Consider the following 19316-nt stretch of genomic DNA (forward strand, 5'->3'; position numbering starts at 1 on the left):
CCTTTAACCACTGGAACAGGCGAAGGAGTCAACCTGAAGACTCGCAGCAAGGAGATGAGAACCTCTGGTATGAGGAGCATCTGATCCAATTCAGTGTTCCTTATGGCTTCGTAGCGCCAGATGCTGATAGAACCATGAACTGTGGTTTAGTGTTTCCAATTCATGACATGGTTGTACCACTGGGTAGCAGTGTAGCTTAGTGGTCCAAAAGAATGCCCTGTTTCAAATCCCGCCTTCACCACCCACTAATAAATGACTTTGAAAAAATTACTTCTCTGAGCCTCAATTGCACCATCTGTAAAAGGGGGCTTTTGATGCCTGCCTCCTAGAGTTGTTGTAAGGTTTATTTATTTGTTTGTTTTATGACACAGTCTCTGTCACCCAGGCTAGAGTACAGTGGCATGATCTTGGCTCACTGCAGCCTCTGCCCCCAGGGTTCAAGCTATTCTCGTGTCTCAGCCTCCCGGGGAGCTGAGACTACAGGTATGCACCAACACATCCAGCTAAGTTGTGTGTTTTTAGTAGAGATGGAGTTTCAGCATGTTGGTCAGGCTGGTCTTGAACTCCTAACCTCAAGTGATCCGCCCGCCTTGGCCTCCATGGGATTATAGGCGTAAGCCACCACACCCAGCCAGTTGTAAGATTTAAATGAGATAGTATTTGCAAACCCCTTACAGTAATACCTGGCATTCAGTGTGAGAACAGTGTTAGCTGGTATTTTGATTGTTGTCAATATTGACTAGCTATGTGACCTTAGGCAATTTGAATTAATAATGGGGGTGAAAAGTTCTGTTGCTCGCAGTAGCCAGGCCAGCTACTCAGTCTGGAGCTGTTTTCTTGCAAGAATACATATCCAGTGTTGCTAAATCTTCTGTTCTTAAAGGAGAAGTGAGAAATCTGGATTTGCATGTGAAGTATCCTGGTTTTAAAACATTGGCAATGATTCATAAAAAAAGGATGAGGTCGTGTCCTTTTGTAGGGATATGGATGAAGCTAGAAACCATTCTGAGCAAACTATCGCAAGGACAGAAAACCAAACACCGCATGTTCTCACTCGTAGGAGGGAATTGAACAATGAGAACACTTGGACACAGGGTGGGGAATGTCACACACCGGAGGCTGTCATGGCGGGAGGGGGAGTGATAGCATTAGGAGAAATACCTAATGTAAATGAAGAGTTAACGGGGCAGCACACCAACATGGCACATGTATACATATGTAACCTGCACGTTGTGCACATGTACCCTAGAACTTAAAGTATAATAATAAAGAAAAAATGGCAATGATTTCAAGTATTTCATCAAGGCCACAGGCCGAAATAAAAAGCAAACCAGCTTGAAGCAACCACAGGCCACCAGTTGGGCACTCCTGTCTTAACAGTCTGTAGCTCACGCCTCTGATCTTTTCAGGTAGGTTTCTTCAAAACCTTGTAATTCTAAGATGGTAATTCTGTGTGCTTTTTAAAGAATTACAAAACCTCTCGAGGCGCACACAGAACAAAGTATTATATACAGGAGTTTAGAATTTTGATAACCATTTGTGCTCAAAGATACACATACCAGGCTGGAGAAGTGTTAAAATAATTCCTGAGTTTCCACGAGTCTGTGGTTTCTCTCTCTTCCAAGGCTGTGGGTGATTAATTACCATCTCCAAGGGCCTAAGCTTCATTTTCAGGTTCTACTGCTCATTTCTGAGGTCTGGGCTGAAAAATATTGAATTGAATGTAAGATAGCAAAAAAGACCAACTTTTTAAACTTTTAATAAAAAAGAGAGAGAGCGATACACACAGTTTTAACTGCCAACATTTCTGTAAAACATGGAGAATCCCCTTGTTCTCTCTGTGGAGTTTCTGTTTTCTCCTCCGAGTCCTATTTGAAGGTGAGTTCCCATTTTCCAACAAGGTGAGGGCTGTGTGATTCTGGCCTGCATTCACATTCCACATGCAGCCTTTTTAAGAGAACAGGGATACTTCTGTGTCACTGGCATCCCTCCCTCATCACCCCATGCCGCCTGCCCTGCACGTGCCCAGCCTTCGTCTTAGGAGCCACTGTGAAATCCCATGGGGACATCTGAAGAGAAAGCCCTATTATGCAACACCTTGGTTGCTGCAATGAGGCCCGAAGAAGGAGGACTTGAAAGAGTCCCACTTCCCTCGGGAGGAAATGCTGGAAAGAGGAGGTTGGTAACCAGGTTTTTAGGGCACGGCAGATCCCTTCACCAAAGTGGGGAAAAGGGAGCACTTTGCACCCGTCCTGGAAATTTCATGGGGGTGCAGAGCATGAACACCAACACTCAAGAGTTTCATGCATGTGTCCGACACTCGATGGCTGGCTGGGGATCAGAAGCAGGAATTGTATTCTTTGTCACTTTGGAAGCTTTTTCAGCCTTGCATTACGCATGGTATAGTTTAGGTAGCATGTGGAGGCTCTTGGGTTCAGTGTACATAAGAATCCCCCAAGGGCGTTTAATAAAAATGTAGATTCCTTGGACCCTTGCCCAGAGATTCTGATTCGGTAAGTTCATACTTTTGATTAACACCAGGATATCAGTTAAAAGAGTAGTTTCTGGTAACTGACAAACTTGCTTACTGTTCCTGGCTCCATTCCTGATTAGCCCTGTGTTTTTGAGCAAATTATTCTCTGAGAGTATCAGTTATCTGATCAATAAAATGGGGATCATGATACCTCCCTTGGCAGGGTTGCAGGAATTTCATATGCTTGGCACAAAGTAAGCATTCAAAACGAATTAGGTAAATGTGCTCATTTCGCTGCCGTCACATGACATGGGTTGCACTCGTGTCTACGGCAGCTTGCAGTTCAGAAGGCTTGTGGTTTAGTAGGGTTGAGTATAGAGGGATATGTCTCAGCCTTTGTAAGCCTGGAGGAAGAAATCAAAGAGAAAATCATTTTTGAGGTTGTAACTATGTACAGTATCTACTTTTATTTAATGTTCATGACAATTCATGATGTCAGTGGTATCCCGTGTTCAAGACAAGGAGGAGACCTTAGGGTTTGCTGGGACAGTCTGGGTTTATACCTGTTAAGCTTGTGTAATTATTAATAGTGTCCCTTACGAAAAGGTCTCAGAAAATCTGTTTTCCACTTTAACAGTAGCTGTGTTGGCAAGTGTAATCCTACCTGTTTATATAGTGTCAGTGAGAAAAATAAAGTGCACAGAAGCTGAGGACTTTGCCCAAGGTCACAAGTGGTGCTAGGTGGTGGTTATGGACTGAATTGTATCCCTACCCTAATTTCATATGTTGAAACCCTGCCTCCCCCAGTACCTCAAAATGTGACTATTTGGAGATAGGGCCTTTACTGAGGTGATTAAATTTAAGTAATGGTGTCCTCATCCAATCTGACTGGTTTTTTTTAATAAGAAAAGGAAATTTCAGCCAGGCCTGGTGGCTCATGCCTTTAATCCCAGCACTTTGGGAGGGTGAGGCAGGCAGATCACCTGAGGTCAGGAGTTCGAGACCAGCCTGGCCAACATGGCAAAAGCCTATCTCTACTAAAAATACAAAAATTAGACTGGAGTAGTGGCACACAACTGTACTCCTGGCACTTTGGGAGGCTGAAGCAGGTGGATCATTTGAGGTCAGGAGTTCAAGACCAGCCTGGCCAACATGATGAAACCCCATCTCTACTAAAAATATTCTAAACAATTAGCTGGGCGTGGTAACAACCACCTGTAATCCCAGCTACTTGGGAGGCTGAGGCATGAGAATCACTTGACCTCAGGAGGCGGAGGTTGCAGTGAGCTTGGATTGTGCCACTGCGCTCTGGTCTGGGCCACATAATGAGACTACATCTCTGCCCTCCCAGAAAAGAAGAGGAAATTTGGACACATAGATACCAGGGATGCATAGAGAAAAGACTGTGTGAGGAAACAGTGAGGAGTACACCATGTGTACAAGCTAAGAGGAGCGTCAGACTTCAGAAGCCAGACCTGCAGACACCTTGGTCTTGGACTTTCAACCTCCAGAACTGTAAAAAGATAAATCTCTGTTGTTTAAGCCACCTCGCCTGTGTATTATTATAGCAGCCCTAGCAGACGAATACAGTGGTTATGTATGGTTTGAACCCTGGGGTAACCCCTAAACCCGCACTCTTTTCCCACTGAACAGTATATCTTTGTCCTGCACCAGGCCTGCAGCTAAGTGACAGCGTCCCTTTAGGTTTCTGGCTGGGCGTTCAGAGTTGGCTAGAGCTGGACGTTCTCCAGCAGGCTCGAGTCATGAGTGAGTTTTCACTTGCTGTGATCTGTGATCCCAAGAAGAGTTTCTTAGATTTTCCAAGTTATCTGGTGGTGGGATGATGAGTGACAGTGAGACACCATCTTTTGATGGTGGAAGATTCCCAGTTCTGGCCTTAATTAGAGGGCTCTTGGGGAGAGAAAGCACCAAGCCAACCTTCTGAAGTGTTCCCTGGGAGCGTCTCTGGGAGAAGGTGGCATGTGAATGTCCATTGTCTATGTCATTGATTTGGCGGGCCTCACGGAGACATCTGGCCCTGAAGGCATGAGTGTACCGGGATCATTATCCCTATACCAATGTCGTTGCCTAATACCCAAGAGCAAGCGCTGTCTTCTGAACATCCTCAAAGCAAAGGAAGAGAACACGCTTTATAATGGCTGAGGCTTAGCTCAGGGCTCAGAATCTGCTAGGAGAGCCAGACAGGTTTGATGCATGCGTGGAATGATAATGAACAAATTCTTCCTCCTCTCTCTGCTTTCTTTGTTGGGGCTTAATTGCTTGTTAAAATTACGCCTTTGGCCTTGATCCTGGCTTCTTGGTCTGACAAGCAAGACTTTTGAGGTGTAGACAAGTTTCATTGCTCTAAGACCTGTAATCAGGCTCCTGCCTCTTAGTTAAACAGTTAGCTTTGGGAATAGCGGTGTACACAGAGTCACTTTAAACTCATTTCTGTCTCCCTCATGGTGCCTGCCAGGCATAGAGCTAGCTACTGAATCGGAACTTAGTAAACACGTGTGGATTGATTTAGCTAACTTTACACGGTTCCTTGCTGTGGCAAAGTGACTGTTTTGTTTTTAGTCATGATATGTGTGCTAATTTCTATCAGCCATGTCCACTACCTTTTTAAAAAAGACAGATGATAAAAAGATTTCGGTATTTGTTAAGGTGGTACTGCTTATTTGCTATAAGTATTCTTGATTTTGATAGACATTATCCAAAAATTGCAGGATTACTTTGTCCAAAGTAATAATGTATTTTCCAACAGAGCTCTTGTAAAAGAGTGGATCCCAGAGTTTTCCAGTGTAAGATGCTGGGATCAAATCCAGGCTTTCAACAGCATCTGTGTGGCTCGGACAGGTTACCAGTCTCTCTGGTCATCAGTTTCTCCATCTCTATACTAATGATAGTGATCATGATAATATCTACCTCTTAGGGTTATTACAGGGGTAAACGAAATGATACAGGCATAGAAGTTAAGCCCAGTACCTGGAACATAGTGAGAACTTAACAAATATCATTTATTGCTACTATTCAACTGTTTAGCGTCTCAGTCAAGTAATATGCCCGTAGGACAAAGTTAAGAATAAACCAAAGGAATGAAAACTGTATGTATTTCCAGGCGAAAGGATTCTAAGTAATCTTTTCCTGTCATGTTGTGATGGTATTTAAATAATAAATTCAGAAGGACTGGTATATTGGGCACACAGGATTGAGGGCTAGTTCAGAGGCATGCAAGATCCTGATGGTCACTTATTTCCTTGCTTGATGTAATGGTATAGCTAGCACACAGGGCCTGGCACCTAGGAGGCCCTCTATAAATGATCGCCATTAGCTGTAGTTATTTCAGGTTCCTGGGATGCATTTGCAGACTGAGAGAAAGAGCATGAGTAGTATTTAGGTGCTGAGTCTGTGAGTGTTTGTGACAACACTTTTTGATCTATTGAGGTCAGTGTTTAGAAAGTGTATCAGTTACTGGCCGGGCACGGTGGCTCACGCCTGTGATCCCAGCACTTTGGGAGGCCGAGGCGGGTGGATCACGAGGTCGGGAGATCGAGACCATCCTGGCTAGCATGGTGAAACCCCGTCTCTACTAAAAATGCAAAAAAATTAGCCGGGCGTGGTAGCGGGCACCTATAGTCCCAGCTACTCAGGAGGCTGAGGCAGGAGAATGGGATGAGACCTGGAGGCGGAGCTTGCAGTGAGCGGATATCGCACCACTGCACTCCAGCTTGGGTGACTGGGAGACAGAGCTAGACTCCGTCTCAAAAAAATAAATAAATAAGTATATCGGTTACTGCCACAATAATGCTGTATAACAAATGACTTCAAAACTCAGTGGCTTGAAATAGCAAACATATATTTTCTGTGTGTTGGCAGGGGGTCGGCTGATCTAGGCTGGGCGTGGCTTCAGGCTGCAGATTGTGTACAGGTCTGTTTCACGTGTCTGTCATCCTCCTTGCACCAGCAGGGTACTGGGGACGTGATCTCTTGTAATGGCAAAAACACAGTAGGCCACACTTCATCACCTAAGCATATTTCAAGCTTCGGCTTATGCCACATCTACTAACCTTCCATTGGGCAAAGCAGTCAAATGGGCAAACCCACGCTTAAGGGACGGAGAAGCACACAGCAAAGAACTGCCAAGTCACATGACCAGAGGGTGTGGATCTAGGAGCTGTGATGAATAAGGGCTGCCAATTCAGTGCACCTAGTTCCCCATTTCATTTCCCCAACTGAGCTGTTACGATAGATGATATGGAAGGGCTTTCCTTGTTGTGGGCAGTTCCATGGTACCTGCATTAAGATTCTGAAAGCACTCCACTGTAGCATGCACGCACATTGCAAATTCCCCTTTGGTCTCCAGGAGGCTTTCCTCTGATGGACAGGAATTTACTCTACTGTAAACCAAAGAGTCCCAATTTAGACAGATACGATGGATTAGGCAGACAGCATCATTGACCTGGTTCCACTTCGTTAGCCTTTCCAATTAAGGAGGATGTTGCTGAAAGCAAGACCGCACAGATATATAGTCATACCTTGAATCCTCTGGGCTGAGGCTCTTTAGGGAGAGTCTTCCATTTCCAGTGCGCACAGAGGGAGGAGAGCCTAATAATGTTGGCAAGTGAATCCTAAGTATTAATGATGTGACCACTTGTGAGGATTTTATCTTCTTCCCGGTTAGTTAATGAAGATGCTAAATAGATAGCATTTGTGCTTTTGCTTTCCAGAAGCTTCTTAATCTTGGATCCCTGACCATGCACTGATAAGGTCTCTGATTTTGGAACATCAAATAGAGAATTGATGCTTCATTGCATCTAGAAATCAGGCTCTTGGTTTTGTCAACACAGTTGACAGATTTCCTATGACTTCCCAAGGAAAATCTTGTCCATTGGAGCTGCTTTTAGGGGTTCAGGATGGCATTCTCCCCTCTTCAACCTTGTGGAGATTCTAAGCAATGAAGCATAAGTCTCAGACAAGAGCCAAATGGTCTACGAAGTACAGCTTAATTAATCTGGGCATGCACCCAACACCCCAGTCTGGTGCTTTGCGAGGACTTGGCTTGGGGATTGAGGCTAATTTCGAGGCTGAGATGCAGCTTCTTATCTTAAAATCAAAATCGAGGTGGTAAGATCTGAATGGACAGACAGACAGACCCAGACTACTCTGACCTGAATAGCAGATGTTGCATGCTCTCACCCACTAGGCACATACCAGGTCTGACTCACGCTGCCACCCACAGACCAGGAGGATGGTCTTGCTTCCCAAAGACAAAAATGGGTCCTGCCCCAGTTGCTTGCTTGACACAGGGAAACAGGAAGTACAGAATAGACTCTTTCTGCGTATGAGTGATACAAAACCTGCCTGATCAAAAAAACGTTGCTCTACGAATGTTGGGTTTTACCAATCTTAGCTGTCACTTCTTCACCCCTGGGAAGAAATCAGTAAGGATTTGAAGAGACAGGCCCCCAAACAGCTCCTTCATGACTTCTCCAGATTCCTGTATAGGTCAAGGCTGCAATGTGGGGAGACGGGGAGAACATGTTTCCCTCAATGTTTTCTTGGGTATGAGGAAGACTCAATGCCTGGGGGAATGTGAGAATTAATGTGGGATGTTCTCTTGGCAGTTTCCTTTCAGTTACACCAGTGGACAATTACTGGGAGTTCGACTCAGAATTGGAGTTGGGGGACGACGAATTCTTCTTCCTAAAGGACAGAGCGGAGCAGAGCTCACCATGTTTCTGAGATCGTGCCTCTTACACCCCTCAGAATTGGGGATCATTACAAAGATATCATAGAACAGTCATCAAGACAGTGAATGGCAGCTCACCTAGAGGAGGAGTTTAGAATGTTCCGATTTCCCTGCATTTCCTTCTTGTTCACATTATGGGACAGTGGGCTGGTGCTAATTTGCATGGTTTCCTAAAACCCTGTGGTGGAAAATCTGCTAAGAGAAAGCAAAGCTTCAAACTGGGTGTACTTCAGGGCCCTGAAATCATGCCCATTCTCTGTAGGAGGAAGCTTAAGGTTGTTTTTCCCAGAATTATAAATCCAAGGTGATTAAGTTCAGAGCAGACATGGTGTAGACAGAAATAGCCTTCATATGCTGGGTTTCCTGTTTTCTTTGGAAACCACTCACTGGACACCACCAGCTCCTCCCCTCAGTCTTTTCCTCCTCCTGTACCCGCCCTGTGTCTCCGCCAACCCAAAGGGTTCATGCTTAATGACCCGAGACAGTACCACCAAGCATTCCCGGTCAATCAGCTTTTGTAGAGAGTGAATGAATAGGACATTTCTCTGGCCTTCTCTATCCTAAAAAAAGACCTTCCCCAGCCCATTGGAATGTGCCACTCAAACCAGAAATTAAGCTGCTCGCGCTCATTCCTTCCCTCATTCTTTCCAAGATCAGACACAAATTGATGATGGCCTTGCCCCTAGTCAGGACTTTATATTCTTTCTGGTTTATTCCTAATCCTCTTACGGAGCCAAACTCTCCTCCGAATAGAGGGTTTGGATGCACGTTGAGCTGTTTGACAAGGGTGCCTTGTTTCTTTTTTCTTTACATTTTGTTGTTTTGTGTGATCTCCATGTGGGTGTTTCCTTCACAAAATCTTGAGCCTCCTTCATCACTTGGGCATGAGAGGAAGTGTTGGGGCAGTGTGCAGACTGGGCTGTGCTGTCCTGACATCTCTGTAGAATAGAGGACACAGATTGGGTTGCCCTCCCCATGGGGTGGCTTGAGCACTGAGGAAATCAAGCTTTGTTTGAAAATGATGCTGAGAACATGGCATGGTGACTCATGCTTATAATCCCAGCTTTTTGAGTGGCCAAAGTGGGAGGATCGTTGAGGCCAAAGTGTTGGAGAAAAGCCTGGGCAACATAGTGAGACCCCATCTCTACAAAAATAATTAAAAAAAAAAAAAAGCCTGGCATGATAGTACATGTCTGTAGTCATAGCTACTTGGGAGGCTGAGGTGGGAGGATCACTTGAGCCCTGGAGGTCGAGGCTGCAGTGAGCTGTGATCACGCCACTGCCTTCCAGCCTGGGCAACAAAGCGAGACCCTGTCTCTTTAAAAAACAAACAAACAAAAAACCAGAAAGAAAGAAAATGATGCTGGGGTAGTAAGTTAACTTTTTTCCACTCCTCACGTGCATTTTCTCCTTTCATCCCACAGGAGCCACACCCGAGTCCGCTCATCACCCTGGAGACTCAGGTGAGTACCTTTCCTGTCTTGGCCACTTAGCCTTGATATTCCAGCTCTCGAGGGGACTTGTCCCCTGGCCCCGAAAGGCTGGACAGGCCCATGGCTGCCCCTTGTCCCATTTGGATGTGTGTGTGCCTGCACGTGTGTGTATCCACACTGGCAGCTAGTGTACACGTGTGTGCAGTGGTGTGGGTGTACATGTGTACATATTCGCACCCAGGTGTCTGAGGACCCTCCCACCTGTGACAAGAACCATAATCATTTCTTTGGAGTTTTCCTCTGTCCTTCGCTCCTACCCAACCATTGTGCGGAGGTTCATGCAAAGGAGAGAGGAGACAGAGGGGAGCCGTGAAGCGAGAAGATGCTGCTCTTTGATGCCTGAACTTGGAGGACTTTTTTTCCTTGGCAGTGAGGGCGGCAGACGGAGGGAAGTTGCATCCTTTCATGTGCTTGCGTGTTAGGCCATTCTGAGGAATCATGGTTGCAGTGGTGTTTCCGTGTGGAGAGGAGGATGACCAGTGGGTGTTGTAAGGCAGGGCACGGTCCTGACTGTCTGCTCGCTGCCTTCCTGGGAGATACGACACTGCAGCAGCTATGAGTGTAGGCCTTGGAGTTCAACAGAGCCGGGCGGAATTCCACCTCTGTGTCTTCTACCCTGCGACGTTTGTGGGGCCACATAATGTCTAAGCCAGTGTCCTTCCATCTGAAATGTCATCCCAGTGGTAGTGCCCACCTTGCAGGGTTGTGGTTGAGGATTACAGGAAATGATGTTTATAAGGTCCGGGGTGCGTGCTAAGTGCTTGTGAGTGGTAGCATTTTAAACCAATAGAACTGTTACCGTTCCTGCTGGGTTTGAAGGGGATGTGTCTTATCTTTGGACTGATTCTTTCCTTAGCTCTTTGAGTTTGGCTGACAGGCAAGAGAGAAGATAGACAGGACGGGCCTCATTCAGAGCCCCACAGGGAATAGTTTGCAAGTGTCAGTCACAGTCAAACCTGTGGGAACCTTTCAAGGCTGAATGACAGCTCAGGAGTTTCAGGGGTTTCTGGGGTGCACTGGAAAGGACCAGCTGCTCCCCTGGCCTCTGCCCCCTCCACCTTGGGTCCTTGCCCTCTCGTTGGCATCTCTGCTTGGGTCCTCCTAAGAGGAATGAGGAGACCCTCCTTGCTTCCTCCCTGCTGGGGAAGGCCAGCAGATCTTCAGGGTTTCCTTGTGCTTTTCTGTCCTCCCTTTCTCTGGCACACACGTGTAGCCATATGGGCCCCAGGGCTGACCAGGCAGCAGGGCCAGCAGGGAGGTATAGAGGGTGCAGCTTTGAGGAGGAAAAGGATTCCGTTGCCTCTGCCTGTTTGGCTGCTCTCTGGCTTGGTTTTGTCTGTACTTACCACCTTGACCACATTTGCCTCATGTGAATTTCATCTATTCTATAAAGTCACCTAAAAATACCTTTTTCCTTAACGTAACTCACTTCGCTTTGAGAAATAGACTTACCTTAATCCAGTGGGTCTAAATCAGGAAGTGGTTTTGGTTCCCGGTGGTTATTCGGCAGTGTCTGAAGACATTTGGTGGTGGTCTCATCTGGTTGGGGGGTTTACGACTGACATCTAGTACGTAGAGATCCAGGTTGCTGTTCAATCTCCTACAACACACAGGCCAGCTCCCCACTGGAAAGAAATATCCGGTCCTGGGCCTGGCACAGTGGCTCACACCTGTGTCTCAGCACTTTGGGAAGCCGAGGTGGGCAGATCACTTGAGGTTAGGAGTTCGAGACCAGCGTGGCCAACATGGTGAAACCCCATCTCTACTGAAAAAAAAATACAAAATGTAGCCGGGCTTGGTAGTATGTGCCCATAATCCCAGCTACTTGGGAGGCTGAGGCAGGAGAATCACTTGAACCCAGGAGGTAGAGGCTGCAGTGAGCCGAGATTGAGCCACTGCCCTCCAGCCTGGGTGACAGAGTGAGACTCCGTCTCAAAAAGAATGATCCAGCCCTAAATACTAATGGTGTCGAGATTGAGAAACACTGTCTCGAGCAATAATATTCGTGGAACCACAAGTTTGAAGGGCTAGTTATATATTTTTTGCACCACATTAAAATAAATATTAAACTGTGAAAATAAGGTTCCTTTAGGCACCCTCTGATGTCACCTAAACTTCCTATCAGAGATGTGTGTGCTATCCTTTGGGAAATGTCTCTCCCCAGTCTACCCCATGGACTATGAGAGAACTTCCGGGGTGTTTTTAAAATGATGGTCCTTCTCTTCCTTATCCTTCCCCGGAAGGATAGCCTGTTAGACTTAGGAAGACCCATGGGCAAACATCTGCGTCCCGAACTCTGGAAGTCACATCTTATCTCCTGGAAGGGGAACAGCTGCACCCCTGGATGGTTCTGTCTTTGACCTTGCTGTACCCTTCACTCTGGACACCACCCCGTCAGCCCTTCAAAACCCGCATGGGAAAGAGGAGTTGCAGACGAGTGGCTTTGGCCAGCACCTGAGGCTTCCAGCAGCAGCTCCTCGCACAGTGACCACTCTTAAAATCCAATCTGTTAGCCTAAGGGACCTGAGCCTCCATCTGCAGCCAGCAGGGGCACAAGGTAGACTCTCAGCATTTGTGCTATGCCACTGGGGAAGGGCTTCAATTTGTCCAAACAATGCTCCATCAGTCTCATTTGGTTCTCTGTCTTTGGGGAGCCTGGGAATATTGTTGTCGCTCCCCGAGTTCTGATTTCCCATGTTAAAGAGATGTGGGAACGCAAGCAAAGTGCAAATGTTTCTTTGTGACTGTTGGCACAAGCCTGTGGCCAGATCTGACTTTGTGCTGGGCCTCAGCCCATTGCGAAGTGAGTGATGGGATCCTCTTCAGCTGCCTGCAGGCAGGTCAGACAAGGGGGTCAGGTCCCTTTCTGGCAGGAAGTAGTGCCTCAAATGTTACCCATATGCCATGAACACGATGGCAGATGTGGCCAACCTTGGAAGAACCAACTCTGCAGGGGTTCGGTGACAGATGTGCCCTGAGCCCTGGGTCACTTCCCACTTTTCCCCCAGTGCACTTGGCTTCTAAGGACAGCATTGCCTGCTCCATCCTTGAGCCCAGCTGTCACAGGTTAGCGTGCCTGTTAGATGTCACCAAGCGCTGTGTCCTTGCACAATGCATCAGCTGCTTTGCTTGCCCAAGACCTGGCCTGCATTAGAACACTGGGCTGTGCAGGGGCCCTTTCCTTCCTGCATCCCTCTCTCCCTCGTGTGAATTGCAGCGGTCCTCAGCCACCGCTTGGTTCATCTGTCCCTGTGCAGCTGTTCTGAGTTGGGGGAGATGGATTGATTGGCTACCGAGGACTCCTCTAATGCTCTTTGCCGTTAGCACAGCAGAGCTTTGCATCTGTTGGCATCAGCAGGACTCTCTGCTTAACGGCCAGATTAATAGAATGAGGAAGCCGAGGAAGGTTTAAATCCCTGGTGTCAGGTTCCCGCCTCAGCAGGCTGCCCGTGGGGAGGCACCAAGGAAGCCCCGACTTGTGGTGGTGAATGCTTCCCTGGTCTCCAGATGGTGATTGCCAGGGGATCAGGTGACCTAGAAATGGAAAAAAAAAAAAGGAGTTCAGTGAGTGGCTTGGTGGCATTATTCTTATCCCCATTCTTACTAACATTTACCATTTGCCAAGCACTGACTTCTCTCATTTTATCCTCAAATGCCATAGTTACACAGGTGTTAACTGCGGTACCACATGAGGGTCAGAGAGGCTAAGTAACTTACCCAGGGTCACACAGGAAGCAGATAGTATTGGTGCACATTAGACTCAGGGTTGCATGACATCAGAATCTTATCTTCTCAACTGCTTTCCTATTTTGAAAGAAAATAAAGTTGCCTTGACGAGTGGAAAGATTTGCTAACGTTCAGGCAAAGCTGGAGAAATGGGCTTGGTATATGCAATCCAACGTCCATAGATAGACAGATGGACAGATAGACAGTGCTTAGCACAACTATCCACAGATGTCCTTAGATATATGGGTAGAGAGATGCATGATGGGTAGATGGATAGAAAGATACAGTGCTTTGCACAGTGAGTTATCTTTGACAGTTTGTCAGAGGACTTGGTGGTAAAATGGTTTGAGTAGTGGACCCAAATGAAAATTTATTTTAAAAGAACCAAAGCGAAACATGTCCCTGCACATCAATAGTGTTTTGATAAATTTGAATCATTATTACTTGATTCTCTCTCTCATCGATCCCCAAGACAGTTGATCATTTCTGAATCCACTCCAATTGGCAAGGTCTCGTGTCATTTAATTTTAGCGTCTCTGCCTCCTCCTGCCCCCACTCCCCCCACCCTCAACAGGCTCTCTGTCAATTAGCTAATGGCCTCCACTCAAACACGGAAGTTACCTTGGGAGATGTAATAAAAGGAGCTCTTTTGAGTCAAGATTTGTCAATCTGGGTATTTGTGAACTTGGCTAGAGTTAGAGGAGGAGCAGGTCTTCAGTTATGCTGAGATCCCCCTCAGGACCTGGAGATCAAAGGCATCAGGAGGAAAACTCCCAACTTCTCGTTTTTTGAAACCAACCAGTTACTTGACTTTCTTTGATCAGCTAACTGGGGGTAGAGGGAAGGGAATGACATTCACATGATTTAAAGATGCTGCTGAAGCCATGATGATTGTGAACAAGGCTGCTGTAGAAAATGAGTAGTGGATGTGAATGGAAGTTAACACTTGAGAAATTATATCTATGTAAGGGGATTCATCTATTTCCTTATTCCATAAATCGCTGTTGGGCCATGTGGAGGCCAGGCCTTGTGCTAAATGCCAAAGATACAGCAGAGAGGAAAACAGAAGTTTCCTTACCTAGAAAGCATCCATTCTAGGCGAGTCAGATGAAAAAGATACAAAAAGATATTAATAAATGCATCTGTAACTTCAGATAGTAATAAGTGGGTGGAAATAAGACAAACATGTTTGTAAGAGAGTGACCGGGTAGAGTGGAGGTGGTTGTAAAATCTCCCAGGTAGTGGGGAATCAGAGCTGGAGAGGTGAGGTTTGAGCTTCCGAGCCGGGGAGGTGAGATGTGCTGAAGAGCTTACAGTTAAGAGTTAACCTTGCAAAAAGACCCTAATGACAGAGTTCTGAATTTTTTGCATAGTATGTCTGGATTCCTATAAAAAATAATGCCAGTTTTTCTTAGATTCAATTAAGGCGTTCGCTCCTTCAATGCTTTTGTGTCATTATAATGTCAAGATAAATAAAGAATTACTTAATCAGGCAGGGGAGAAAGAAAAGGACTAAGGAGGGTAGGAGAGAAGGAGAGATGCTTAAATTCAGGGGCATCCAGTCGAACTAATGTCTGATGTGAGCATTTGGCAGACTGAAGGAACTTTAGGTCTCAGCAGTGTTATGCTGAGCTGGGGGCTGATGTCTGAAATTTGGCTAATAGCTAATTAGCTGACTGATGTTCAGCTGAACTTAAACTTCAGTATAAACCAGTAGTTCTCAACTAGGTCAATTTTGACCACCAAGGAGACATTTGACAATCACCTGAGACTTTTTCCTTTTCTTTTGGAGAGTCTTGCTCTGTCACTCTGTCAACCAGGCTGGAATGCAGTGACTCCATCTCAGCTCACTGCAGCTTCAACCTCCTGGGCTCCCATCTCAGCCTCCCGAGTAGTTGGGACTACAGGTGCATGCTAATTTTTGTAATTTTCGTAGAGCTGGGATTTCGCTATGTTGCCCCGGCTGGTCTTGAACTTCTGGGCTCAAGCAGTCCACCCACCTCAGCCTCACAAAGTGCTGGAATTGCAGGCATGAGCCACTGTACCAACATTTGTGATTGTCATAACTTTGGGGTGAAGGATGCTACTGGCATCTAGTGGGTAGAGATCAGGGATGCTACTAAACATCCTATAATGCACAGGAAAGCACCCTCTCCTGCTAAAAAAAAAAGCCTCAAATGTCAGTAGTGGCAAGGTTAGGAAACCCCAGAGTAACCTCGTTTGTTCTGAGGACAGTTTATTTTACAAAGACACTTCCAGTCATACAATTGTGACTTCCTTGTTTGTTCTCTTGTTTATGTTCAAACATCACCCTTTCTGGTTTAAGTGCAGTCTTTAGCCAGCTGTAGGCTGTGGTCGTGACACATTCATCTTTTTTTTTTTTTTTTTTTTTTTTTTTTTGAGACAGAGTCTTGCTCTGTCACCCAGGCCAGAATGCAATGCTGTGATCTCGGCTCACCGCAACCTCCGCCTCCCAGGTTCAAGCAATTCTCCTGCCTCAGTCTCCTGAGTAGCTGGGATTACAGGCGCGTGCCACCACACCTGGCTAATTTTTGTATTTGTAGTAGAAATGAGGTTTCACCACATTGGCCAGGCTTGTCTCGAACTCCTGACCTCGTGATCCGTCCATCTTGGCTACCAAAGGTGCTGGGATTACAGGTGTGACCCACTGTGCCTGGCCGACATATTCATCTGCTAATGTGTCCAGGCCTGCATTGACATGTCTGACTCTAGGTACACAATAACCCATGATACGCAGGAACACGTGCATCACGTGCGTAAAAACTGGATCCTGTTGGATCGTTATGGGAGAAGAAACCTCATGAGGAGATGGCTTCCTCAGAGATTTATGGCTTAATAGTGCAGAGAACATGCAGAGTTAAAAAAATTTTTTTTTTCTTAATCCAGCTACTTGGCTGGGGTTTAGAGAGGGGTTTGCCAAGGTTTCTGGACTGAAGAAGGTCGTTCAAATATCTTGATATTTAGGCCTGGTTCTTCTTTCAGGGATAGACCACAGGCTCATTTGTGCAAACTTCTTTCTTGTGAAGCTCTTCCCCACTCCCGAGATTAAAGCAATTTCTGTCTCCTCTCCGCTCTTCCGGCTCTGGGCTTCGATTAACCTTTTCCTCCGCAGAGAGTGGTTTTTGGAGTAATCAGGGAGCTTCTGAATGGCTCTTACCTGAGTCTCCAGCCCATTAATTCTTACGGTGCCCAGCATCTGTTGAGAGGATGGTGAGACTAAATTGCTTCTCAGCCCATCTGTTTTTTCCCCCCGTCAGCCTCCTTGTGGCAGAAGAACCTCTCTGGGGCAGAGAAGGCTAGTTTGGGGAGGAACCGGATCATTTTATTATGTTTTCCTCTGGCTCTGATTTGCTGCGTCTCTATTTAGTCCTGGTGGGGCAGGTAGGTGACCAGCAAGACCACGGCCTGGGCAGAGACTTGGCTCAGCGGACGGGGAGTCTGGACCTGGAGCATAGAGTCGTTCTCAGGGAGGATCTGCAGTCCCCTGACCACGGGATCCTTTTTAGTCTGTATGACTCAGGGTCAATGATATGAAACAACATTCCTCAAATAGCCAACAAGTTCCCCAAAGTGCAGCCACATGCACCATTTCAAAAAATAGATCATGTTGAGATCACCATTCCTCTCTTCTTGTTGGGGGTGGACTTCACCCGAGACATTGAAGGTTTGAATTTAAGACCTTAACTCAGAACACTTAAAATGATCACTCTTGGCCAGACGCGGTGGCTCACGCCTGTAATCCCAAGACTTTGGGAGGCTGAGGAGGGTGGATCACGAGGTCAGGAGATCGAGACCATCCTGGCTAACACGGTGAGACCCCGTCTTTACTAAAAATACAAAAAAATTAGCCAGGCGTGGTGGTGGGCGCCTGTAGTCCCAGGTACTCGGGAGGCTGAGTCTGGGGAATGACGTGAACCCGGGAGGCGGAGCTTGCAGTGAGCCGAGATTGTGCCACCGCACTCCCGCCTGGGCGACAGAGCAAGACTCCGTCACGGGGAAAAAAAAAAAAAAAAAAAGATCGCTCTTGTCAGTAATGATTATATACACTGAATAGGTGTTTCATGGAGATGGGAAGTGTACATTGGACATGGATTCGTACATTTAGCACTTTTATGTGACATGAATTAAGCATTTATACTGCATGCGAGGCACTCTTCTAAGTTAAGTTCTTTACATGGATTTGCTCATTTGCATTTTACAGCTGTCTGATATGGGAAGTATTACTGTCATCCCCGTTTTATAGATGAGAAACTGAGGCTCAAAGAGGTTAAGTTACTTGCCCAACAGGTAGCAAAGGCAGCAAGATTTGAACCTTTGAACCTAGCAGTTTAGCTTTCGTATATTGGGAAATAACCCCTGGAGATACTAACCTTAACCCCATTTTACCGAGGAGCCCGCTAAAGCCTGAGAGACCAAGTTTCCTTTTAAAAGTTGTATAGTCAGTAAGAGATAGAACCTGAACTAGAGCCAGGTGACACAGGAAATACTGTCTCCTTCACTGCTATGTTGCAAGATAGATATAGATAGCAATAAGATATAGAAAGAGATTAGAGTCCGGGCGCAGTGGCTCACGCCTGTAATCCCAGCACTTTGGGAGGCCGAGGTGAGCGGATCACCTGAGGTCACGAGTTCGAGACCAGCCTGACCAACATGGAGAAACCCCATCTCTACTAAAAATGCAAAATTAGCCTGGCATGGTGGCGCATGCCTGTAATCCCAGCTACTCAGGAGGCTGAGGCAGGAGAATTGCTTGAACCCAGGAGGTGGAGGTTGCCATGAGCCGAGATCATGCCATTGCACTCCAGTCTGGGCAACAAGAGCAAAACTCCATTAAAAAAAAAAAAAAAAAGAGAGAGAGATTAGAGATTAGATATAGACAGATTTGACACAAAGAATTGACATAGAGATTTGGTATCTATTTATTGATACAGAGATTTGATATGTATTAGATGTGGATATAGATTAGCTCTAGCTTGGTGTAGATCACTCACTTGGCAATCCAGAGCACATGGGCTTGGAAACATCTGTCCATACAGAGTGGATTCTAGGATGAGTAGCTGAGGCCACAGGCTGTGGCAGGGTTTGCCCTGCAGACGGTGAGCACAGCAGTGGCGCCTTGGGGAGGCAGTGGTCTCATTTCCCTTCCAGCACACGCATCTTCTGTCAGGGCACCCCCTCCGCCATTCACTTCAAGCACTGAGGCAGAAGCCCGTGGTGCTGCCGCTGAGCGACAAGGCAGTGTGGCTGGTTTTGCATTGACTTACGAGCCGGAGGCTCAGCGAGGAGGCATCGCTAACATTTGGCATAAATAGCACACGCACCAAGATCTTTGAAGCAGAAGCGATCTTCTCCGTGGGGTTTTGGGGCAGGGCTGTGCGTACTGCGGAGCTTAAAAGAGAAGGTTTCGGTGCTAGAATGTTCAGGCTGGGTTTGCAGGTTCTAGTTAATGGGATCATTCAATGAAGAAAATTGCTTTCACAAAAAATAGCAGCACGAGGGAGGTGCAGGTGTATAAAGCGTGTAAAAATCCATAGACAAGGCCCAAACTTGGGGAATGTGAGAGCTGGAGGGGGGATTGCATGTTTTCTGTGTGCATGGGATGTTGTTCAACACTTTATGTGTGTGACCTCGTTTCCTCATAACCACAGCCCTTGGGGAAGGTGCTGTCACTCCCCTCCTTTGCAAGTGAGGACACTGAGGCATGGAGAGGCTCCGTCCCTGGTCTGAGACCACAGAGTTCTGGAGTGGCATTGAGAGGGCCCACACGTAGGCCTCCCTCTTCTGCAGTGCTGGCTGTGGGTTCCACCTTTATACTTGACATGGAAGGAAACCAGGACCCAGAGCTGCTGAG

General features: G+C 46.6%; 1 protein-coding gene across 3 annotated transcripts in view; it reads left to right on the forward strand.

The window, feature by feature from the left end:
* The window catches only part of XYLT1 (xylosyltransferase 1), a 371169-nt gene that overhangs the window by 104408 nt on the left and 247445 nt on the right, over window positions 1–19316 (forward strand). For 2 of the 3 annotated variants that reach the window (XM_005591807.5, XM_074027813.1), the window contains exon 2: window positions 9650–9688. The exons of the other annotated variant lie outside the window; for it this stretch is intronic. In XM_005591807.5, the coding sequence (XP_005591864.3) occupies window positions 9650–9688 (39 nt within the window). The remainder of the gene's footprint in view (window positions 1–9649; window positions 9689–19316) is intronic. 3 annotated transcript variants of the gene reach the window in all.

The sequence above is a fragment of the Macaca fascicularis genome, chromosome 20 (genome assembly GCF_037993035.2).
Source record: "Macaca fascicularis isolate 582-1 chromosome 20, T2T-MFA8v1.1".
NCBI classification, from domain to species: domain Eukaryota; kingdom Metazoa; phylum Chordata; class Mammalia; order Primates; family Cercopithecidae; genus Macaca; species Macaca fascicularis.